This window comes from Typopeltis vanoorti, chromosome 15, assembly GCF_054136105.1.
Source record: "Typopeltis vanoorti isolate ZY-2024b chromosome 15, IOZ_Tvanoo_1.0, whole genome shotgun sequence".
Lineage (NCBI taxonomy): Eukaryota > Metazoa > Arthropoda > Arachnida > Uropygi > Thelyphonidae > Typopeltis > Typopeltis vanoorti.
In genome coordinates this window covers 108,719,441-108,745,433 of record NC_143563.1, presented here as the reverse complement: position 1 = coordinate 108,745,433, position 25,993 = coordinate 108,719,441, and the positions used below count along the sequence as shown (strand labels likewise).

General features: G+C 34.2%; 1 protein-coding gene across 1 annotated transcript in view; it reads left to right on the top strand.

Annotated features, from left to right (window-relative positions):
• Nucleotides 1–25,344, top strand: part of LOC150099065 (uncharacterized) — a 232,469-nt gene extending 207,125 nt beyond the window's left edge. The window contains exons 7-8 of the mRNA XM_090405542.1: nt 14,270–14,371; nt 24,949–25,344. Coding sequence (XP_090261668.1) covers nt 14,270–14,371; nt 24,949–25,059 — 213 coding nt within the window. The 3' untranslated portion in view covers nt 25,060–25,344. The remainder of the gene's footprint in view (nt 1–14,269; nt 14,372–24,948) is intronic.
• The last annotated feature ends 649 nt before the right edge of the window (nt 25,345–25,993 follow it).

Below are 25,993 nucleotides of genomic sequence, written 5' to 3'. Positions count from 1 at the left end.
AACCACTTCTCTCTTTATCTGTGTCCAGGTCTTTCCAATCTTTCGATTTTCTACTCTCTGCCATCTCATCTTTGGTCTACCTCTCTTCGTCTTTCTTTACTGATTCCACTCTAATGCTTGTATGACGTCCTGTTTTTCTGAATGACATCTTACATTATTGGTTTTTGTTTAGTTTTTTGCTGTAACTCTATTGGATATCTTTTCTGGTCATTTTATTTGTAGAATTCTTCTTGACCACCTCGATGTCAATATTGAATGAAATACATTACTCCTCATACATTTCAATGTAATAGCAATTTTAATATGCACTTTGCATCCATGGTAACTTTGACTTGTATACACACAACGGTCAATTGGGTGGTTAAACATTTATTTACAAAGCTTTCAGTTTTTTTTTTTTCCTAATTCCTTTTGTTATTGTCCATGTTTCTGATGCATAGAGTAGAACTGATTTGATATTTGTATTAAATAATCTGATTTTGTTTTTTTAAGTCTATTTGTTTTGATCTCCATATTTTCTCTAACACGTTAAAATTATCTGTGCTCTCTGTATCTTAAATTTTATATCTTCCTCTGTTCCTTCCTGTTTATTTATTATTGATCCTAGGTAATTAAAGTTCTCCACTGTTTCTAAAATTTGACCATCCAGTACTATATCTTCTTTTTGTTTATTATTTATTTTTTATTATTATGATGATTATTTGTGACACCTCCAAGGAGTCCAAAGACTCATCACGAGAGGACACCCACTGTACAACTCTCTGTCTCCATCACTACCGAACCTCTATCCAATCAAATACATCAGCGCCCACCACCACCACAAGTATTTTTTGTCTGTAAATTGCATGTGTTCTATAGGGCCGATTTGTCTGTATGCGGGATGAAAAACCCGAGTTTTTGGGAGAGAAAAAACCCTGCTACCTTCGTATGAGATCAGCTAACTCACCTTCAATTGAAAAAAAGTCCATATAAAGATTCCTCCCATCACGGCGGGAATCAAACTCAGGCCTTTTCTAATCGAAGGGCGCAACTACCATCGTTCTTCCAATTGCGCTACAGAGGCGCTTATTTTCATAATTTTTGTTTTCATTTTATTTATTCTCAATCCAACAGTCAAGGCTTTGTCATTGAGCTTCATTGTTTTTGGCTTTATATGTTGTTGTGTATATGCTAGTAAACATATATCATCTACAAAATCCAGGTCATGTTGCCGTTCTATTAAATTCCACTGTATTCCTTTTTTTGTTTTATATGGCATTTCTTATTTTTCATTATTCATTTTTTTTTATCGTCGTAAAAATTATTTTACTTAAACATTATTTTTGTTTTCATTTTATTTATTCTCAATCCAACAGTCAAGGCTTCGTCATTGAGCTTCATTGTTTTCGGCTTCATATGTTGTTGTGTATATGCTAGTAAACATATATCATCTACAATAGAACGACAACATTTGTCATGTTGCCGTTCTATTAAATTCCACTGTATTCCTTTTTTTGTTTTATATGGCATTTCTCATAAAGCAATCTACAGCAATAAGAAATATTGTTGGGGAGAGAATGCAGCCTTGTCTAACTCCTGTTTAAATTTCAAACGTTTCTGAAAGTTCTCCATTGTGTATGATTTTATATTTTTCATTATTTTTTTTTAAAATTGTAAAATTTAAAATTATGGTATACCATATAAAATGTAGACAAGCTGTTGTTTTACATGGTATACCATAATATGACATTGTGGTATACCATAATGTCATATTATGGTATACCACAATATTCTCTGTCTGTCAAAAGCTTTTTGAAACCAACAAAGTTGATACAAGGATTTGACTGCCATTCTATTGACTGTTCTATTATTATTTTTAGTGTTGCTATTTGATCTACACATGATCCGTTGGCTCTAAATTCTGCTTGTGTTTCTCTTAGCATTTGATTGGTTTCTTTCTTTACTTTTCTTTTTTTATTCTTTCTAATATTATTCATGTTAGTATTTTACTTTTTATGTGTAATAATGATATTACTCTGCAAATTATCGTAATTAGTTAAATCTCCTTTTGATTTGGTATTTTGACGAGTAACCCAATATTCCATTCACCAGGTAACTCTTCCTGCATCCATATGTGGGTAACAAATGGAGTATATTCACCGTTAAATCTATACCTTGATTACATTGATGGACCTCTGATTTCAGTCAGGATTTCTCCATGACTGCAAGTCGTAAAGAGTCCAGCTATTCCTGTCTTGGGCCTTTCTTCTCCATTTTCTTCCAACTTTCTTAATCATTGGGTCTTCCCACCTTAAGGCTGGTCTTCCAGGTTTTCTTTTGGTATCTCTCAGATACCAGTTTGTAACTCTGACTGTCCATCTGTTGTCTCTTATTCTGGCAAGATGTCCTGCCCATCTTCTTTTGCTGTTGTAGATTGCTTTTATTACGTCCGTGAGTCCAGACTTCCTGATTTCTGTGTATCTTATGTGGTCTATTTTGTTTATATTGCACATTCTTCTTTCTATTGCACGTTAGGTTGTTATTAAACTTTGTTCTTCTTTTAAAGTTGTGTTCCATGTTTCACTTCCATAAGTTAATGCTGATAAGATGTGACTATTGAAAAGATGGGCTCTTATTTCTATGTTTTGGTTGGTAATTATTGATTTTATTTTGTTGAAGGCTATTCAAGCAGCTCTTTTCTCCTTGCTATTTCATTATTCATTTTTAAGGACTGGCCGAGGTAGATGTATTCTTCAACTTTTTCGATGGTGTGAGATTTTTCATCCATCTTGTTTTGTCCTGATGTATTTCCAATCCAATTTTTTGGCAGTTTTGGCTTCTGTTATTCAGCATTGATTCTAAGGGTTTGGGTGAGTGAGATATTAATACCACATCATCGGCGAATAATAGGATATTTAACATTTCACCATCAATGTTTATTCCATCTTTCATGTCAATTTTTCGAATGATGCTGTCCAGAGTAGATGTGAAGAGATTAGGTGATAAGACATCACCCTGACGTACTCCTCTACTTAGTTAATTTTAATTGGGTGATTGAAAAGGGTGATTGAAAAGGGTGATATTTGTTGTGCCTTCTTTGTAGATATCTTTTATGGGTTGGATGTATGCGTTTTCTACACCTTATTTTATTAAAGCTTGGAATACTGCATTATGCTCAACAGTGTCAAATGCCTTTTTAAAATCTATAAAAAGAAGACAAAGTGGGATCTGGTATTCTCTGCATCTCTCTGTTAGCTGAGTAATAGTTTGAATGTGATCTATTGTTGAAAAGCCTTTTTTGAAACCAGCCTGTTCGTTGAGGAAGGTTTGTATTCGGTTTAGGATGACTCTGGTGAATATTTTATGTGTGTGTGTGCTAATAGACAGATGGGTCTGTAGTTACTGATGTCTTCTTTACCTTTTTTTTATGCAGAATTATGGTCTTTGATGTTTTCCATTCAGTAGGTACTTTCCTTAATTGTATATATCGGGTAAACCTTTCTGCTAAAGCTTTAAAGAGCATTTGTCCACCCATTTTTAATTCATCAGATTTTATACCGTCAATTCCTGGTGATCGGTCATTTTTCATATGGTGGATGGCCATTTTTACTTCTTCAGGTAGGACAGATGGTATTTCCAAATTTTCGTCTGGTACTAGAGCTGTAATTACTTGTTTAGATGAGTAAAGGTTCTCATAAAACGATTTTACTATTTTTTCCATTTCACCTCTGTTTGTGTGTCTGTTTCCTTGATTGTCTATGAAGGCTGACTGTAGTGGTTGCTTTAGATTTATTTCTTTTTCTACTTTTTTTAGACTACTGCGGAGCCTAGCTGTTTCTGCCAATTTTGTTGTTCTATATATGTTATAGTCGTCTTTGATATTCTGCCTCAGTTGTTTACAAATAATTTTATATTCTAGACGGTCTTTTCCTGTATCTTTCAGAATTCTCTTTTCTTCAATAGTTCTATTGTTGTTGTTGATAGGCGTTCCCTGGTCTTAGGAGGAAGTTCATACGAGGTTCTTTCTTTGCAGTTCATTAATTGATTGTTAAAGTTTGTTAAATCTTCATCAATGTAATTTTTTAATTTCCAGTCAGTTTCTTCCACATTTTTTCTAAATTCTTCTGGGTTTATCTGTTTTGAGCGTTTTTCATGGTTGGACTGTGTTCGTATGCGTTCATTTTTTTTGTGTGTTTTGAGGGTGGTTCTTATTGTACGGTGGTCTGAATGAATGTCGCAGTAGGTTTTTCCAATTCTTTTGCAGTCTGTTAGGATGAAATCAATTTCATTTCTTGTCTCTCCATTTGTAAATTATAGTTAAATCTATATCTGCTTTTAATAGTTCATTTGTATATCAGCTGATTTTCCATTTTTAGATTCTTTTAATGCTTTTTGTTTTTCACTTTTTTTTAAATTTCTTTGGTGTCTATTTTTAATATTTTTTCTTTTGTTTCTGTATTAGAATTCTTTTTCAGGTTTTTCTCTATGCATTATCTTTTTTGAAGTATTCTACTCATCTTTCTATTTTCTTTTTATTATTGTTTATTTTATTTCTTTGTTTGTCTTTAATAATATCTCTCTTATTCTTTTCTTGCCTGTCATTGTTCTTGTAATATTACAAGCTAGGTTACAAAAGTTTCCAGCCTGACATACAAAATTTGCACCAATTTTAAAATGTCATGTGTGATGTGACAGATAGCACCATCTATGGGGAGCTTGTGTTCCAGTTTCAACTCTCTGCTTGTGTCATTCAGTTGGAGGCACTCATTTGACTAACACTTGGCATGCTAAGTGGCTGTAATGTTAGAAATTGAGTAATGCGCTGTGATGAAGTTTTTCACTGAAGAAGGGGGGGGAGCTTTCTCCAAGTGCTATCAAACAGTGATTGGATGGTGTTTATGGGGAAGTTCTAGAGATCACCCATTGTCATTCTTTATTAAAGATGACCTTTAATGATAATATATTATCATTAAAGCAATTAATATTAATAAAGAGTGATTTGAGCTTATTTCTATAACATACACAGTGTCTAAAATAATATCCTGTCTGAAATTAAAAAAAAAAAAAAAATTACCATCTCCTTCTACATGCTCCTTGCCCTTGTATTTTATAAAAGCTCTGCTTCCATCAGTGTTGCTCATCTTGTCTATCACCTCTAGTCACATTTCTTTTTTTTTTTCCATTTTCATGGTTCTTATATTATTGGTTCTTTAATCCCCAAAGTATTGAGGACCATAATTAGAACCTCAGTTAATTTTTCAGTCCTTGTCATTAACTGAGGTAACCTCAGTGAGCATCATGCAGATATAATTGACCTGCATCTTCAAATCATGGTTTAACTTCATTATAAACAATAATATATAATAATAAATGTTATAAAATTTCATTTCATTAGATATATCATATTCATTTGATTGGGTTTGAGGCTTTGATTAAGGACAAATTGTTTAATGCTTCTTAACCCTTTCTGCCCGAATGATTCCAATTGGTATCGTGCGTCGTAGTTCCATTCTTTTAATATAATAACAGGTATGTATTATATGTATAAATCTTACTAATATCGGTTTTTATGACTTAGTAGAATGCATATATTGGATTATAGAGTATAAGCTCAGATGTTGAATATTTGCTACCAGAATATAATGATTCCATATGGAATCAGTTGGTCAGAATTCCTATCCTGAAATGTATTTTTCAGAAAAATACTTGATACTCTTGCATTTTTAGAACTAAAGATCAAATAAATAGAAAGAAAAATTTTTTTCACTTGGAAAAAAAAATTCAGGTCAGAAAGGGTTAAGATAGGTGATTTTTTTTTTTTTTTTTTTATTGCATGTTTGCTTAGATTATTTAGTATATTTTTAGTACTTCATCTTTTTTTTTTTTTTAGTTTCTTTTCCCTAAAAATCTTGCTGACCAGAGGAGAGGAATTCGGTTCATACAGATTCTCTATCTCACAGATGCAGTGTTTCAGCACTGTGTTTGTTCTACAGGTCATTGCTTTGCTGAACTGGCAACAATCATTCCCCCACTTTCTGTTGCACCTCTATACAAAATTCCTTTACTGTGAAGCTTCAAACACACCAAACCTGCTTATCCTCTTTGTCTTTGAGTTTGTTTGCCACTGTTCTCTGGAACAGCCTTCCTCATGAAGTATTCCAAAAATTACAACCTGCAACTCTTCAAATAAAAACATCGATAAACATCTCTCTTCACCCTGCACTGATGTGTTTTGAATAATTTTTTTTAATTGCCAGTATAGCTGTAGGTGTATTATTAATTTAAGGCTCTGTGTGTGTGAAAATAGCAACAAAAATTTGTCAGAACGATAAAGCAAAGACTAATGTTAATGCTAGTGACAAGAACCTTTGCCTCACTGAACAAAAATCATTACAACATGGATGTTAATGATACCAATGAAGATATAGAAAATATTTGGACATGCGAAATTTTAATTTCTGGGTTAAAACAAATTATTAGACAATGGACGTGGAAATTAGAAAATTGAGAAATGCCTGGCAAACTCAGACAGGATAAGAAAAATAAGCGACAGCTGAGCATGGAAGTTAATGTCACTGAACAATGATAATAAAGTAGTCAAATATAATGTAAGAATAAGGATGTAAATATAGTGTAGCCATTCACTTATTGACATGAGTATACAAAAAAAAAGTAACTAGTTATATCTAAACACAAATACTAGAACATCAGGAACAGAGAGATTGAGTTTGTTGCTTTGGTGAGTATGTTGTAGCACAATATTGTTAGCATTACTGAAACCTGGATCTTATAGTTAGATGTAGTAACTGGAATCGAATGTAGGGTGTTTTTTTTATTTTGAGAATGATGATAGAAGAGAAGAGGGAATACTACTAATGATATCAGATGATATCCAGTTAGGGTAGTAACTCATAAAGCAAATAATAGCAATAATAACTTTTCATAATCTAACTATAATGAAAAGTTGGAAGCTATCTGGTGTGAAATGAAGGCCAACAGGATGAAATATGTAGTGGGAGTAGCGTTACAGCCCTGAGAGTTCAGTTGCTAGTGACAGTGAAATAGGGACTAGTTAGGCCATTGCCAGATTATCATGGTGAGTCATAGGGATAGCAGAGAAAAACTCAAGATTGAAGGAGAATTTATTGAGCTAGTGCAAGACAACTTCCTCAAGCAGCATGTTGAAGAAGGAATTTGAAGTCTGTTATGCGATACTGGTTGATGAAATTTTTCATCAAAAGGAAGGTGAGGAATGGACAAGGAGACATTCGTGGAAGTTTGTGTGCAGTTAAGAAAGGCGAGTTATTTTTCTTTCACAGAGCAATAAGTGACCTCCATGGATGAGTCTTCATTTCCCTGGAGTTCTGTGATGATGGTAATATACAATTTTTTAATTTTTAATATATCAACTCCATCCATGAGAGAAGAAAACTACAATAACAGTTCCATATTTGAGCAAATGGTTAGGGAGAAGGAAAAATATGTTGATATCTTTCTTTAACTGCATGAGGAAAATAGAAAGGGTGTTTAAAAGAATACAGGTAGATGTAATGAAAGAGAAGAATAAGTTGGTTTGATTAGTTTCAAACTGAACTGTATATTGATGTTGACCAACAGCCACTTGTGTTTTGTTAAAGGCTTAAAAAAGTGGAGGATAGGTAGTCACAGTTTAGTGAAGCAGTATCCATGAAAATAGCTCTATTCAGGTGTTTTGAATGGAGTGGAATTTGAAGGTCCTCATTATAGTAGTGATTGTTTCAGTTACTCATAGATATATAAAAGTTATTTACTGTAGCAGGTGTTTGAAATCAGTGATTCCAAATCCAAATGAGTGATCCAGGAATCACTCATTGAAATCAGTAAGCCCCTCCTGTTTTGGTGCATTGCAATGTGAAGAACACAACCAAGATTGGCTTGGATGATGGTCATACTGTAGCAAAGTAAATGCAGTGTTGAGGTATCAAGAGGAAAGCTGGTATCTCCTGCCATACTTCAAAGGAGACTTGGTTATGAAAGGAGCTAGGATATTTGAGAATGATGAAGATTATCTTTTAATATGGTGGGGAAATGGACAATTTATGTTAGATCATTACTAATAGGCAGTACTTGGGCATGTCTTTCAGGTTGATTGATGATGTTAGAGAAAATAAAGTTTGAGCTGGGAACATTAGAAATCTTAAAGACAGAAGAAATTGTTGTATTAATTAGACTGCAGAAAATTGGGTTTCAAAAAGAAAATCAGCTCTAAAATTATGTGGAATCATAATTTTAGAGCACTAAAGATAGCAAAGGAGTGCAACAAAATGTAGCAAGGAAATTTTGAGTAAGATTATATTACAAAGAGGGGATTCTAGGTTTAGTAGTCTCTGGCATGCAATGCAAGATTTGACAAATACACATGTTCAATCCTTACAGAAGGACTTGTGATGTGAATAGTTAAGATGCATGGAAATTGTTGAGATTCATCAGTAGAGATGTGGTAATAAATAACAGGTGAGGTATATATTATTTACGTTTGTGTTAAGGTCATGAACATCGGAGAAATAACGTGGAAGTATTTTTGTGGCATTAATTTTTGATGTTTTTTTATGAAGGTTTATTTTTTTTTATCTTCATTGCCATTTCATTGTTACTTTAATGCAATCTTTCATGATGTCAGGAGCATGCCAGCCTCCTCACGTCAAAATATGAACGACTCCCTTCACACAAGATGTGGCATAGTAAGTGGCAACAGAATTATTTGCCAGGTGATATTAGGAAGTATTCTGATATCATAAGATAGAAGCTAATACCATCAGCTTCTAGCTTAAGAAAGAGATAATGACACCCAATAATTAGTGTTAGGCACATCTATGATTGCTGTCATCCCTCTTTTTCCTGAAAGTATAACAGTATTTTCAGAAAAAGAATCTGTCTTCATTCATAAAATTCCTGACCTGTACCCTCAAGCAGTGTACAGGATATTATGATAGGACTACATGAAGAACTTACATCATTACTATCTTCCTATCAACAATTTTCTTCCAAATCAATTTGTTATCTGTCAAGACTCCAACGTTATCAGATCTTATGTTTCTGTCTTCTAAGGCAATTTTTAGTGTATCAATCCACATATATCTTGGTCTTCCTACGTCTTTTTCCTACCATCCTGGTAGAGAACAATTGTTTTGCTATTTTGTTTAAGTGATCATATCACCTGAGATTAGCTCTGCTAACAAATTCCTGGATGCTAACAATATCAAGTTCTTTCCTAATATTCTCATTTTTAATATGATGTTGCCATTGATGCAATCTATTCATGCCCCCAATCTTTCTCAGGACTCTCATATCTGTGGTCTCTAGTCTATTGCGTAATAAAACACTTCTCAAGTGTTTTAACCTGGCTCTCAGATCCATAAGATTAAAACTGGTTTGAATACTGTGTGTGTATACAGCTAATTTAGTGTTTTGACTAATTATTCTCTTATTCCATATTTGTTGATTCTGTTTGTATTTCCATATTTAATTCCATCTTCACTAAAAATTTTGCCTAAGTAGCTGAAATGTTTTACTTGTTCTATAGGTTCTCCATTCACGAATGTAGTTGATATTTTCAATGTTTCTACCTATTTTCATTGTCTTTGTCTTGTTATTGCTGACCTTCATACCATATCTATTACAACAGTTATTCAATTAAAAGTATAACATCATCTGCATAAAGTAAAGAGCTGGGATTAACATGTCCAGTTTTGATATCAGGTTTAATAACACTTTCCTTCATAATGTGATCCATATAGATAATGAATAGCAGAGGGAATAATGTACATCCTTGTCTGACAAATTTAACATTAAACAATCTTCCTGTACTTCCTTCAATTCTAACTGCTGACTTTTAACTCAAATAAAGACGAAATATTGCGTGATATAATGCCCCATTGACACCATATAACTAGCGTTTTGAATAGCTTTTCTCTTGGCACCTTGTCATATGCCTTTTCCAGATATACAAAACTTAACACTACAAAATACAAATACAAAACAGTAACACTATTCAAAGGATTCCCTTTGAATAGTGTTACTTCAAAGTGATAGTTAACTTCAGTTTTAAGTGTGCCTATAGTGAATCCGATGTGCAAAGGATGTAACCTGGTAAGAGCAGTCCATTTTTTTTATATTTCAGCGTGAAGAAATAAGAGTTAAATACAGATCTTTTTTTATATTTTCACTGTTAAATTGTGAATGAAATTATTTTGTATGTTTTAATTCTTCATTCACGTTTAACATAATCCCCCATGTTATAAGCAAGACTTGTAAATATCATTTGTTAGTCTCTTACTTGTAAATTATTATTCATATAATTACTTGGAGTCTGTTTATTATTGTTTAATTAATTAATCTAAAATATGTATTGGTACTGATAGGACTCTGTATTAAAATCCCCTTAATTTAAATAATGTTTATATCGCCGAAATGAAGCTTATTATCTCTTTATATTTAAATATCATTCAGTTTATTTTATTAATTCCTGTGTAAATGTTGTAAGAAACTGTAAGTAAATTTAAATGTATATTATATGAACTGTGATATATTTTTTTTTATTAACATTACTGAAAGAGAAAGTAATTCTTCTGAATGCATTTGATTGGCTGTTTTCAAGGAAACGGAGTTAGTTTTAGATAGTACGTGCGTGGAACATGAGCTATGGTATTCGAAGGGAGAAGGAGTTGATACGAGCTGAACTGGCTAGAGCCAGATTTTGGCAGGAAGATTGAAGGTATTTTTTTGGAAAACGAAAGAAAGAAGGAGAGAAGCATTCAGGACAGCAAGGAGTAAAGTAACGGGTGGCAGCAAAGGGATTTGGATATGCTGTAAATAGATTAGATAGGAACCAGGAAATTAATAGGCAATTAGGAATATTTATACGGAATTCTAAAATTACGACGAATTCCAATTGTTTTGAGGAAGAATAGTGCAAGGCTGAATTTAATGCATAGAAGAAAACAAGGAATAAGTAGATTACCTAAAACGAGTGCATCAAGACTTGTGAAGCTCTATGTTTAATAATTCAGTTATATAGTGAAGATTCCCTTTGAATAGTGTTACTTCAAAGTGATAGTTAACTTCAGTTTTAAGTGTGCCTATAGTGAATCCGATGTGCAAAGGATGTAACCTGGTAAGAGCAGTCCATTTTTTTTATATTTCAGCGTGAAGAAATAAGAGTTAGCTCCACCTGATATATCATAACATTAACTGTGGCATTCTACTAAAATTAGCCGAAGTATGGAGCTTTAAAGTGTTTCCCCCTTGAAGTGATAACTGCCTCATAATAGAATTAAGTGTTTGTTTGTTGACTAAGAGAGAATTAGAGAGTTCTACTATAAGAGTATTTACTGTAAGATTCTGTAACATTGAACCTTGTGAACCATTTTAATTATTCGGAAGAATTTAGAATTGACAGCTGGATGTCTGATGCCTAATGTTTTATGTTTGTTATGAATACCTGAACTAAGTTGATTTGCATTATCTTGTTTTCAAAGTTATACTTATTGTACATGTTATATCACCCCGCATTAAATGTTTTGTTTTATTGATTCTAATTTGGTGTTTGCCTGATTCTCCTTCGTTGCACCGGTCATAAAAAATATCGGACCTTGCGGAAGCCTTAAATGATAATATTAACCTCGGCCTGTATAAAGTGAGATTGAAAAAGTTAATTGATGATTGATTCCTCTATATTATATAGACTAGTCTGAATATAGGGTGGCGCAGGATAATATAAATTTCTCTATATTCAGATCAGTATCATTCAGCATCTAACAAATAAAACCGGATAATTTAAATAAGAAACTACGTTCTAACAAGATGGCGGATTCAAAGATAGGATGTACAATCCAAAACCACAATTTAATTTCTCAACTATTCGTTGTAAAGTGAAAATCTGATCCTGACAGCTTCTATTTGGCTTGAATCCAGCTTGTTCTTCTCTCAACTATTCTCAAGTATACTTGCATAAATCTTACCAGGAACACTCAGTAGGGAAATACCTCTGTAATTTCACATTCAGTTTTATTTCCCTTTTTATGTATGGGTAGTATGAGAGCTCTACTCCAATCATCTGGAATTCGTCCCTCTGTCCAGGCCTTCTGAACTATGCAGTGCAGCCACTGCAAGTCTTTTATACCTCCATACTTGAGCATTTCTGGTCAAATATCATCTACTCCAGCTGCCTTTCCAAATTTCAGGCTTTTGATGGCATTTTCTACTTCAAGTATGGATATATATTCCTGATTGCATTCCTGTTGATTGTTTTTTTACCACTATGTTGTCACTGCTTGTTTCATTTAAAATTTTTCGGCACTCTTTCACAGTGCTCTTTCCTCCATTTCTGAACTTTTTCAACAGCCACCAGAATATTTTGCCATCTTCCTGAATCTGTTAGTATTGAAAATTAGAGTGTTTTTTTAATGTCAGTGGTTTAGACTTGTAGATCTTAATAAATAAGCTGGTCTATGTTATAAATTTGGTATATACCTGCTCCCATTACAGTTAGTCATCTCTTTAGCACAGCTGTGAGAGTGATGCAGCATTTCTATTTCATTTGTAAGACCTGTTTGAATTCTCTGTAGGATGTGAGGAACAATCTTTTGCAAGGCTTATAATGGTCAAAAGTGATTAGCCAAAGAGTTAGATTGGGGCATCAGTTTTCCCTCTTGGAAATTTTGAATTCAAAAATTTGGCAAAATAGGTACATCAGCCAGACAACATATAATATCAACAAAAATACTTACTTTAGCTGTAATATAAGGCCAACTCATAGATACCTACAATAACAAGTATGTGTTGTTATTATTGTTATTTTTTTTGAAAGTTTAATGGTCATTGGCAATAAATACGTGGGTGGTCTGAAAAGTTCTCGGCCTCAACCATAGATGGCAACACTATCAGCAAGATTTTTTTTTTTTTTTCCTAAGTTGGTACATGTATCATAAGTATCCATGTGAAATTGCAAGTCATTCTATCAAGTAGTTTGTTTTATACAGCTATCTGAAACAAAAGTGTTGTCTATATCCCTTGAAATGGATAAAATTGTGAGTATCGTGCAGATATAAAATTCTTTGTAAAAGAAGGTTTAATGCCAAAAGAAATTCATTCAAAGTTCATTAAAGTTTATGGGCACTCTTTTCCTTCATTTTCGACAATTAAGAAATGTGCTGCCGAGTTTAAACATGGCTGTACCAGCCTTGAAGATGATCCATGTGAAAGACATCCAAAAAGTGTAACAACACCAGAAATCACTAATCGCATGATATGGTATTGGATGACCGCTGAGACTATAGGCATTTCAAAAGAACATGTAGGATATATTTTGCATGAAGTATTGCAAATGAAAAAGCTTTGTGCAAGATGGGTACCACGTTTGCTCACAGCAGATCAAAAACGCACTCACATGAAAATCTTTGAACAGTGCTTGGAGCATTTTGACAAGAATAAAACTGATTTTGTGCATTGATTTATTACTATGGATGAGACTTGGATTCACCATTACACTCCAGAATCCAATCAGCAGTCAAAATAGTGGACAGAAGCCGGTTGTTAAGCACCAAAGAAGACAAAGTCTGTTCCATCAGCAGCAAAGGTCGTGGCATCAGTGTTTTGGGATGCTAAAGGCATTTTGTTTATTAATTATCTTGAAAAGGATAAAACAATAACCGGAGGAAAATTATTCCGATCCTTTAACCAGGCTAGATGAAAAAATTCACGAGAAAAGACCCGGTTTGCAAAAGAAAAAAAAATCATCTTTCATCAGGACAATGCACCTGCCCACAAAGGTGTTTTGGCAATATAAAAATTAAGGGATCTGCACTATGAATTGTTGGAACATGCACCCTATTCCCCAAATTTGGCTCCCTCTGAGTTCTATCTCTTCCCAAAATTAAACTCTTCCTCTAAAACTTTTCTTCGAATCAAGAGGTGATTGCAGCTGTAGAGGGATATTTTGCAGATCTTTCTAAGAACCCCTATAGGGATGGAATAATGGTGCTGGAGCATCATTGGAGTAAATGTATTAGTCTTAAGGTAGATTATGTTGAAAACTAAAAGTAATTTTGAAATTATAATTCGTTTTTTCATTATTGACTTTTCTTAAAGAGAACACTCATGATGTGATGGAACATATGAAGCTCAGAAGGTTTTTCTTTGTTTTTTGGTTTATTGTAATTAAATAAAATAGAAATGTCAGCTTCTCAATTTGTTAATGTTTCTTTATTTCTTTCAAATACACTATGTATCTTGGATGGATGTCCTTCATTAGGATGATAGTAATCATCTTAAAAGCTCTAGACACAAGTCAAAAAAGGGGAAACCCTCAGATACAGAAGATTCAGGCGAAGGGCTAAATAAAACTGAAGAGTGTGTAAGTTTTCTAAATTTTCAATCTCATAAGCTTCACTTGCACTTTTGATTGTTACTGAATCACCTATGAATTATCTTTGAAATCCTTCAAGTTTTTGTGAATATATTCAGCTTTTACGTGCATCTGTGTGTGTGTGTGTGTGAGAGAGAGAGAGAGAGAGAGATTTTATTAATTCAGATATTACGCGTAATCATCAGGGATTACGAATAATTATCTAATATTTTGGAAAATCTGACTAATAAAACAAAAGCTTACTATTTATCAAAGTTGCCAGTGATTATGCATAATTTCCAATCATTATTGGTTATCATATTATCCAGGTATGATACATATAAAAAAAAATCAAAAAAAAGCTTGAAATTCAAGATGAAGTTATTAATTCAATTATATCCAAATAAGGTAAAAAATATGGAGGCCTAATATTAAATATTTAATAAAATGTCAAATAATCAATAAAAATTTATTAACTCAGTGGACTGACATAAAAAAAATAGTTCTATATTGAAAATTATATTGCATAAAAATAAGAATATTTATCAAAATTTCAGATATCTGTTTAAACATTTTTTAATTAGAAAAATTCAAATTACTTATTTAAGCATGGTAACATGTTTGATATTTTGAATTTCACTGTTCATTTTCACTTTTACAGCTACATTTGTTTGATATACAATTTCTGTTACTGTGCATTCTCATAAACTTATTATTTTATTATTTATAGGCTTTATAAATACTTCATGACAAACAATAAACTGATTTCTGGCATATAACTGACATAATTTTCCATGTTTCATTACCAGCACATAAAAATCATTGTTTTGAGCTACAGCCAAAAGGTTCCTTGAATCACCTCTACTTTATCAACATCTAGTATTTGCAATCCTATAGTATCACCTTCCTGTGCTGGAGGAAATCTTTCACAAGATCCTTCCATCATTTTATTGGCTTGCATTCCTAAATCAAACTTTGCCATATTTTTGATTTTTTGTTAAATTATGTTTTCTTTCTTTCTTCAATGTGTGATGTTTTTACTTTTTCTTATTAAGTCCTTTAACCTTAATAATACAACACTTGCAGTAATTTCATTCAGTGAATAACAGCTTAGTTCATAGTTCAGTTTTTTACGTGATAACAAGCTTATGATACATGTACATAATGCAATATCACATGACCATCCCCTATCTGCTGGTAAATTCATGACATGACATAATCAGGACATGATGTGACCAATCCCTACTTGCTGGTCAAAATATATTCCTTAATCAAAGTAAACATTTAATATTGGATAATTACATAAGGACTGGTGATATTGATAAATTCACAAACATTAACCATATTTCACAATACATTTGATTATTCATAATCTCCTGTTTATCAAATTCTACATAACGTGTATGTGGGTGGGTGTAAAAACCACCATTTATTTGTGAGAAATCAGCAGAGCCCCCAATAGGCAATAAATACATCATGCCATGTTTGTAGCTAGTATGAATCTGAGGAATATGGTGCAACTGAGTCTAGGTGAAATGGCTGTGAGAACTGAACTGACAGGGCTTGAAAAAGGGACATTGTGATAGGATGCCATGCTGCAGGTGGCAAATTATTGACAAATAGGTTATTTCGGGTCAACAAACAGTGATACCATACTGAGATGGAAGTGCAGGATAGCACTTGCAGTCAACTGAGGACAGCCCACCCCAATCATTGAACGTGACCGTAGGATGCTACAAAGGATATATTAAAACCGTTGTTTGTCGGTCAACACATCAAATGCAAAGTTCCGGGCATTGACTGGAACACGAATCTGTACAAAAACATTCAGAACTAAGGCTAACAACACAGGTTTCCATGATAGGACCACAATATGCAAGCCCCACATTACCTGACTAACATGCAGCATTGTCTTCAGTAGTGCAAAGAGCATGCACAGTGGGAAGTGGAAGCTTGGAAAGCTGTGTTATGGAATGGTGAATCGTGCTACACACTCTACCGAGCAGATGGATGGGTGTAGTGGATGTTTGGTGAACCTTTCTTAGCAGAGTGCATATCCCCAACTATGAAATTCGAAGGTGGTGGTGTGATGATTTTTTCTTTTTTTTTTTTGGTTTGGCCTTGGACCTCTGTTTGTGGTGCCACGAACATCGAATTCAGAGGTATCTGAACATTCTGAATAATGCAAAACATATTCCTTAATCAAAGTAACCATCTAATATCGGAGAATTACGTAAGGACTGCCGATTTTGATAAATTCACAAACATTAACCATATTCCACAATACATTTTATTATTCTTAATTCTCTGTGATTATGCATTATCTTTTGTTTATCAAATCTACATAACGTGTGTGTGTGTGTGTGTAAAAACCACCATTTGTTCTCGAGAAATCAGAAGAGCCCCCAATGGGCAAGTTGCATCGTGCCATGTTTGTAGCTGGTATGAATTTGGGGGGGGGGGTATTCTGTCACCACACTTTTTACTTTGTGGCATTTCTATGGAACTGACCACTGTCTCTTTCACCATACTTGACTGGCCTCCAAAGAGCCCTGATCGCAACCCTATTGAACACCTGTGGTATGAATTGGAGCATTGGGTGAGGTCAAGGGACATCCGCCACACAACAATTAAGGCCCTCATTACATGCCTACAGGAAGAATTGTCCAAAATGCCCATCAATTGTTATCATACGCCAGTGGAAAGTATGGCCTGTTGGATTGCTGCAATCGTTATAATGAAAGGAGGTCCTACATCTTATTAAGGTGGGTGACATGGCTGTTAGTTCCTCACACTGTTGTGTCCATTGACTTCTTTCCAAGCAGTGTGTGTGTGTGTGATACAAAGGCAGTCACCAAGTGATTAACTTTCATTGTGTGCTACCATTGTATCACACTGCTTAAAAGGCTAGAACTTGAAGATATTCTCTTCAGATCAGTTCAGTATTGAATGTCAAAAGTTAGTAACGTTGAACTGATGTGTAATTTATCATGCTTTAATAATTAAATGATTGATATGCTTATGCGCATTGATGGTTATGCATACATATATACAAGTAGCCCAGTCGTGAAGATGCTCCACTTGCAAAATTTGTTTGCCTGCACTTGGATAAAGGATTAAATCAAGAATATAATTTATATATTATAATTATTATATAATATTCTTATATTATAATTATTTATGCTGATATGCATTACTTTATTTTTGTATTTAGAGTAAAAGCTGAGTCTGTTTATTGTAGATGGTAGGAAAAATCAACTGTTCTTACTGTTATAACTCTGGACCTCCATGGAGTTAGGCTCATTGCACTATCACACAAAGCTAATCAAACCATGCCTTAAACTCATTCATTGTATCCACATTCACCACACTCTTAGGCAATGCAATCCTTTCAACAACCACTCTCCATGCATAAAACCTGATTCCTTTGCTTCAGAGAAGATCACAAAGATGATAAAACTGGTCTTTGAAATGTGCAGTAGGAGAAGAGGGGAATATGATTGATCCAGTTAAGTTGATCAGTGGTTGTTACCAGTTAATGCGGAAGAAATTTCAATGGAATGGAAGAGGGCGCGAAGAACCTGCTTTTAAATATAGAAAGAAAGAAAATAATGAATTAGAAATTAATAAAAGATTGATACACTATACACATTTCCTATAGAGAGAGGATAACCAAAAGCCATCGGATCTATTTAAATTCGGAAATGTAAAAAGGTCTCAGAACTCTTTATATTAATGTTTCATAAGGAACATTAATTTTTTAGTTTTTATGTTCATGGTACTGGATGTAAGATTTATATTCTTGACAGTAGAAAATATCTCCAGTTGTTGGTGGTCTGGTGGACACCTTGAAAATTTTAAGTGGAGCAAGCTTTGTCATTACATGAAGAAAGAAAGGAAAGTTGAAATCTTCCTGACAGGATGAAAGGAAACCATAATATTGAGAAGCAACATAATAAAGAGGAATCTGAGAGATTTCTGATACATAGATGATACCTGATATATAAAGACTGGGAACCTAGAACTGTTGAATGCTTTGGTGAAAAAGGACTTGCTGAAAATTTTTTTTTTGGAAAGGCAAATTTGATGTAAGGGTCCTATGATTCTGATTCCTTATGGAACACTTTTATCATTATTATTACTGGCAACTCCAAGGAATCCTTAGACTCATTGAGGGAGGCCCTAAACACCACGTCAAGAACTATCCAACATTTGCACAGTATCTATCTTACTTTGCTTTGAACTCATTCACAATCATGGCACCTACAACAGACTGGCAACCTAATTCTAACACTCTTGCTCAGTTTCCATGGATGGCTTCTAGTTCTCCCACCACCACACCTGTTCTGAAAAATTTCCTCTGAATTAATCTTGTAAAAACCCCTCAGTAATTTGTATATTTCAATCATAAATCCCTTTTCTGCCTATCAACCAGATCTTTGACTTGTTCTCATAAGGTTCATTCCATAGACCTGCTACCATCTTGGTCACTTGCCTCTGGATCCTCTCCACCTCCTTATCAGCAAGAAACTGGTGTGCAGTAGTCAAGATTGGGTCTTATCAAGGCTCGATAGAGAGGAGCAATAACCTGCTTGTCTCTGCTCATCAAAGTATTCTTCAGTAACCAAGTAATCTGATGAGCTGCTTTAGTCACTTTTGCTATGTGTTCCCTAAACTTTAACTCCCTATCCATTAACACTCCCAAGTCTTTGTCTTCGTCAATTTCCTGGAGCACAGTTCCACCACACATATATTATACAGCACATGTAAGGAGAGTTTTGACACCTTTTTTATGTCCTTCGAATTTAAACAGATCTGATGGTCTTTGGTTATCCTTCCAAGGGAAATATTATTGTATTAATCTTTCATTAATTTTAAAAAGGTGGTTTATTTATAAATATATAAAATTTATATATTTTAATATATGCAGTAATCTATCATTTATCCGACTCTTACATGGCAACCAGCCCCCCAGTTGTGGATAAATGTTCATTACTGTGTGCACGCTCGTGTGTATTATATCTAAAGAATCAAACATCATTTTATTATTTAATATTATTGTACCGTAATAAATGATTAAACACAAATATACAGTGCTTCTGTGCTCTAATAGTAAAATAATCAATTGGAGAGGAGTAAGACATGCTACATGTCACTGTAGCATGACAAGACAATGTGGGTGAAAAATGACTACCAAAATCAAATTGCAAGATAAAGTCAGGCAGAGTGGAGAGCTACAGTTAATTAGGATAAGCAATAAAAACAGACAATGATATATCAGATGAAATAAATAGATGCAAAAAAAGGCTGCTTTGAAAGCTTGTAACCAGATATCAAAATGAGATCAAACCTTTTGAACAGTGTTCTTCTACAAGCAATGAGACATGAAATGCAACAGAAAAAGAAGAACAAAGCCTAATAACAATCCAAAGAACCATAGAAAGAAGAGTCTGAAATATAAGTAAGAAGGAACATATATGACATATTGAAATAAAGAAAATATCTGGATTCTAAGATGCAGACGTTATCTGTAACAGCAAAAACAAGTGGGCAGAACATGCAGCACATGTGAAAGACAATAGATGTACTTAAAAGAATAACAGACTGGCATAAAAAGAAAACCTGGTAACCCACCTAAGAGATTGGGGAGGGGGGAGAGCCCAATATTAACACCAGTAGGAGGGAATGAAGGAGACTGGCTCAGGATAGAGAAAGTTGGCATCTTTGTGATCTGGAGAAACCAAGACTGGGGTCCTTCATGGAAATTAGTTGGAAACATACTGAGCAAAAGTAATTTTTCATTGCTGTTGCTTTATTGAATGCAATTTTTACACAAAACTTTATTTTATTTATTATTATTTTTTTGGGGGGATGGAGAGGAATTGGCTTCATGTTCTGCTTTTTTTCCCTCATTTTTTCTGCTTTTAGCTCAGCAGGGTCTTGATTTTTGAGCTCTTACACTAACTTCTCTACATTGTCAATCTTGTATCATATATTTTGAGCAGCTTCTTCCAGTTCATACATATATATACCATTCATACATTCTGCTCTCATCTCGTTCAGCATTTACATTCTTTGTACAATGCAAGATTTCAAAAGTTTCAGGGTTTTCTCATCCTCAGTAAGCTGAGAAAAAGCATTTCTTAAATGTGTTGAGGGCAGCAATAGCACCCTGATTAATGGGTTGCAAGGGGGGGGGGGATTGATATTCGGTGAACATGTTAATGGATAACTGTTGTAAATCGAGGACTGACTGTATACACCATTTTAATTAATTAGGGAATTGATTGGCTTCCTTGGACTATATGATGCTTTTAAAATGTTTCCATTATATGTAATTTAATTGTGTTCTGTTGTCTAGCATCATTGTACTGAAGATTCTTTCGATACTAAGACAAAAATTTTACATGAATGGTTTCACATAACCTGTTTTTTATTTAAAATTGTATACAAAAAGACATATAGTAAGATGATTGTCACATAGTTCATGCACAGGTGGTTTATCAACCATCTGTAGATTATTTTGTGTCTGCAGAGGCACAGGAAATAGTAGCCACATAGTCTCAGTGGGTGCCTTAATGTTTCCATAACAGTATGAAACAACTCTGACCAACCTTGTCTATCAACATGCAAAGCAGCGGGTAGATGGGATTCTGAATTAGAGACATTAAGAGACAACGTAGACTTAGGGTCATCATCCTGCATTAAGAGCATGAAGCCCTCAATACTTATAGTAACCTAAAGATTTCAGTTCATGCATATACTATCAGTCATACTCACACTATATTTATTATTAATAGTAATACAAGCCTATTAATGGATGCATGGATTTCAATCTTCATTTTAAGTCTATAGACCAGTTCTCCATATGACATATTAAATCATTGGTATCATTGTGGTTCTTTAGTGTTAGGTTTGTGACAGGACACGGTAGGTTGATGTATCCGACAATAAGCTGTTAATCTTATCTTCGTAATCACTGGTGTTTAAAATCAATGTTGAATTTCCCTTATCTCCCTTCAATATGATAATGTCTTTCTTTTTCTTCAAACTGTACAATGTTCTTTTTTCCAGTATGATAATGTCTTTCTTTTTCTTCAAACTGTAAAAAAGAACATTGTACAGTTTGAAGAAAAAGAAAGACATTATCATATGTAGAGATAACAAGATTATTCCAAAGTTTCTATTTTTAAAAGAACAATTCCATTCAAGATGAGCGAAACATTTATTTTAAAACATCTTTGGCACTTCTACGTGAAAGGATACAGCATACCAGATTTCTTTTAAGCCAAATAGATTTAGATTGTTATCAGATTTTATGACGATATTTCTAGTACTTTAGATCAAGATATATGGTCGCAGTTGGATAGAATGGTCACTACTAGCTATGATAAAGCCTTTACAACAAACAAGCCTATTAATTCAGATTATTCATAACCTTGCTAACTCTAGGACACGGATGAGGCTCAAATGTTGCACCTTTATCTGATTATGCCTTGAACCCCTCTATTCTATCCTTAGCTAGCTTATCTATTCTTACTTCTATTCCCTGAGCTTATTAGGATCTTTAATTAGAACTATTGGGTCCAGGTGGAGACAAGTTCTCAGGTAGAGGATGAGTCTGAATAGATGGTGGCTGAAATCCTAGCATTTGGTGGCTACTTTTCTAAGCCCAACACTCAGAGCAGTACCTAGGTCGTCTGCAGACAATTTGATGTCTGCATATGACACCGCATAGTAGGAAGAAGCTGCTGAATAGTCTAATCGGCTACCTTAATGCTTCTGCTCTAGTGGCCTCATTTGTCAGAGTGATCGTACTGTAACAGTGCAAAAGCAACTCCAGCTAGTGCCTTTTAATGTGTGAGAAACAAATAGTATCGTTGCAGTGGCTAGATGGAATTCTCATTTACAGGTGTTCAGTCATCATCCTCCCACAGTAAGGATCTATAGGTGTTCATTCCTCACTGTATGTGACGCATGGGTTTAAGGGTAGTGCATCCTGCCACTCCAATGTGACCTTAGTATATTCAGCCATATGTGCAGCAATGGAGTTCCGCACCTCACTGATGCCATATCAGGGCTGCTGTAGATTTAGCCAGTCACACCTTAAGCTCTGCTCTATTCTCATACCTGTCAAGCATGCACTAGATATTATTCTATAACCTAAAGGAGACCGTTCTTGCAACTTATCGGTAGAGTCATTGGGTCTGTGCCATTGAGACCACCAACCCAGTTCAATGAGTCCACCATTGTTAGTCAGAAGAGAAGGTTTCCAACAATTACTGTACTGGGGCAGGGTGTTAGAGTTTGAATGGACACAGCCTCCTTGCAGTTCTAACAATGTCACTGCTAGATAGCATTCCTCTACATTCAGTGTGCAGTGGCAAGGAGCCACTGTACACTGAATTTCCTACTGTGCCATTAAAAGGATGCATGCTAGACCTACCTTTCAGACAGGATTTTCAGAATTTTTGTAAATTGGCTAGCTTATTTGACCAACAGAACTAGATCTCCATCCAGTGTCTGATAGTGTGTGCCTCAATGAGAGCCATGTTCACTCCTGCCAATCACCCACAATCTTGATTGATATTCTTTCACTTAAACATTCACAACAATGGGCAGGAATCACATTGCAGCAACATCTCTCAGTGGCCATTGCAATGCAATCCTCTGCACTTTCTTGCATTGTAGGGATGACGTCCTGACGCATCCTCTAGGATTGTATTCAATGGCTGGTCTTAGAGCTGGATTGACATCTCTGGGGGGTTGCTACTGCGCTGTGCATTCCCATCAGCTTGGCCACTATTCAGAGAAGGAAAAATGTTTTGGTATACAGGTAACCCTCATATAATGCAGTACTCATACAACATGGTCTACAAATTGTAGTAACCCTTTATCTTTTCATATGTTTTTTTCACTGTGCGACTTAAAAATCAAATTTTAAATTTGTGTCTGCTATCATGCATGTAGTTATAAGTGCAAGTACCCTTTACAATTTTCAACCATAGTGTTTATGGTTGAAAATTGTCTTAATTTTTTGCTGGGAAAGTGCATGAATCTCAAGCTGAGCATTTTATTTTCTGGTGAGTTATATACATAATTAATATGTAATGCTTTTTTTTATAAAAAAATAAATTTTTATAGTAATGGCCACTTAGAGAGCTTTTGTGATATGGTTGAAAAACGAAATTAGGGAAATAGATTTAAATGAGGAGAAACTGGTACAGTTAATAGATGAAGTCAAACCACATGGCAGGGAAAGTTCTGATGAATCTGTTAAAGAAATTAGCAGAAGGGTTGGACTTGGCAAGAAAGTAAAGAAGGTATATTACAGATAATGATCCCCCAATGGAGCACTCTGGAAAATTCACTAGAAGTTGGATATTTGTTTAGCTCCGTATTATGAACTTAATAAAAAATTGCAGCATAGTGGTAAGCAAGGTCTTATTACTGACTTCTTGATAACCAGTCGCAGTATGCAATGAGAATTATACAAATGATATCCAAAGATTTCAAGTGATGACGATGCCCAGCCACTCATAAATAAAAAACATCTATGAAATGTTAGTTTTGAAGAAAATGATGACAATTAAAATATGCACTTTATTTTTGCTTAAAACGTTTATGTATTATGTGCAATGAAGTTTACGTACAATTTTTATAATTTTATACTATGTATTTGTTTTCTTAACTTACCTGAATTAAATAAAAATATATTTTTGTTGTTTATATAATTAAAAAAAAACGATATCGGAACATAACCCTACTTTTTCTATGTGATCTAAGTCTTGCATAATGCGGCATTTCTTTGGAACCTAACATCCACGTTATACGAGGGTTACCTGTACTTTTTTTAAAATGTTTTCTTTTGTATCAGATGTATAAATCATTCTTTCTTGAATCACCAATGAAATAGACATTTTTAATTTAAAAATTGTCTGACTCTTTGTTAGTGCCACTGTTATCTCTCAGATGTCCTATGTGTTACAGAGGAATTGCATGTAATCTGGGAGATGCTATTCAAGCTCTAGGCCATGAGGCAACTGAGCTAGTACCAATATCTCATCTTACATGTGACATCAGACCTATAGTTATACACAGACACCAAGTGCAATGGATTAATTAGACAATTGAATTTCCCTGGTCTGTGGCTGTTAGTTGCCAGCTGAAATGGTCATGCCAGACGGGCTATCTGGCATGCCTTGCAGCTGAGATATTCCACCTGAAGGCTTCGATGCTTGTCTAGACAGTGTTGTCATACCTACCTTGACCTGTCTTGTGGATCTACTTTACCTACATTACCCTATTGACCAGAGGCTGCTCTCCTTGCAGTCAGACCTGCTGCAGTCTTGAAAATCTGAGGGGGGTGGGGATGGAGTGATTTTTATCTTGCTATTTTTGATATGAAAATGAAAGTTTGATTATTTAATTACTGGTGAGTCATTTAATAATTTAACTTAGCAGTGAAGTTATATAAGTATATTGCATGAATCAATTGTGATAGTAAAAAAAAAAAAAAATATATATATATATATATACAGACTTTGCAGCAATATTAGTTGAATTAATATTTGATTTTTCTGTAGGGATTACAAAAAAGGCATAAAGTAAAGAAAGAGAAGAAGAAGAAAAAGAAGAGTAAAAAAAGAAAGCATTCATATGAATCAAAGATGAATGGCAACAGTGAAAGTCCTTAAATGCCTTCATATATTTTCTTGTAATGAATTCAACATGGATAAATTATCCATTGTTTTGCCATCTTGTACAGAATATTTTCATGATACATTGTTCCAGTTAAAAGATCTATTGTTTTATCTGTATTAGACTGTCAGAATTATTTTACTTTTAATTTTATGGACTGGCTGCTTAGTCTGTAGTTATAGTGACTACAAGATGTACCATCAAGACACAGAAATATTCCATTATGTACATTGCCATTAAATGTTTGAGGCACTTAATAAATTATTTAACACTTTCTTTAATTATTTGGTTTATGCTCAGAACTTAAAAACATTCAGAGGAAAATGAAGTATTTATGAAAACAATTCATGATGGTTTTGTATTTACATTTCTTGTATTCCTTTCAAATACAGACCCTAATAGCTTCATTCATATATATATATATATATGCTTTAATATACAAGCAACATAACTTTTATGTATTTAATAAGAAATGACTGAACAGTGGCTTATTTTCCTAAATCTCTCATTAACAGGCTAAAACATCATCTATTTTGCTTTAGACTTAATATGAAGTATCCAATCACCTTATCCACCTCAGTAAGCTGTCTGTTTCTTCATCTCTTTAGGTTGAAAAGTGAACAAGAATTTTTGGTAGAATGGGGAGTGAAAGGCTTCATGCCATTGAGGATAATTTCTGTGATTTGCTCAAGTCGAAAGAGTAGAAATTCCAAAGGTGTCCCACTTGGTGCCTTTCTCCATTTGGGAGAAATGATTCCTATGGAAGGAGAAATGGTTAAGAAGAGATCAAAAATATTAGGATAGTGAAGGTGGTTATCAGAAATACAGGGTAGGTACATGTACAGTCTGTGTTAGGTCGTTGCATCTCGTTGAGTGGTGTTAAAGGGGAGCCAGTTGGAGTTGTGGAGATTAAGGTCGCATAGTAAGATA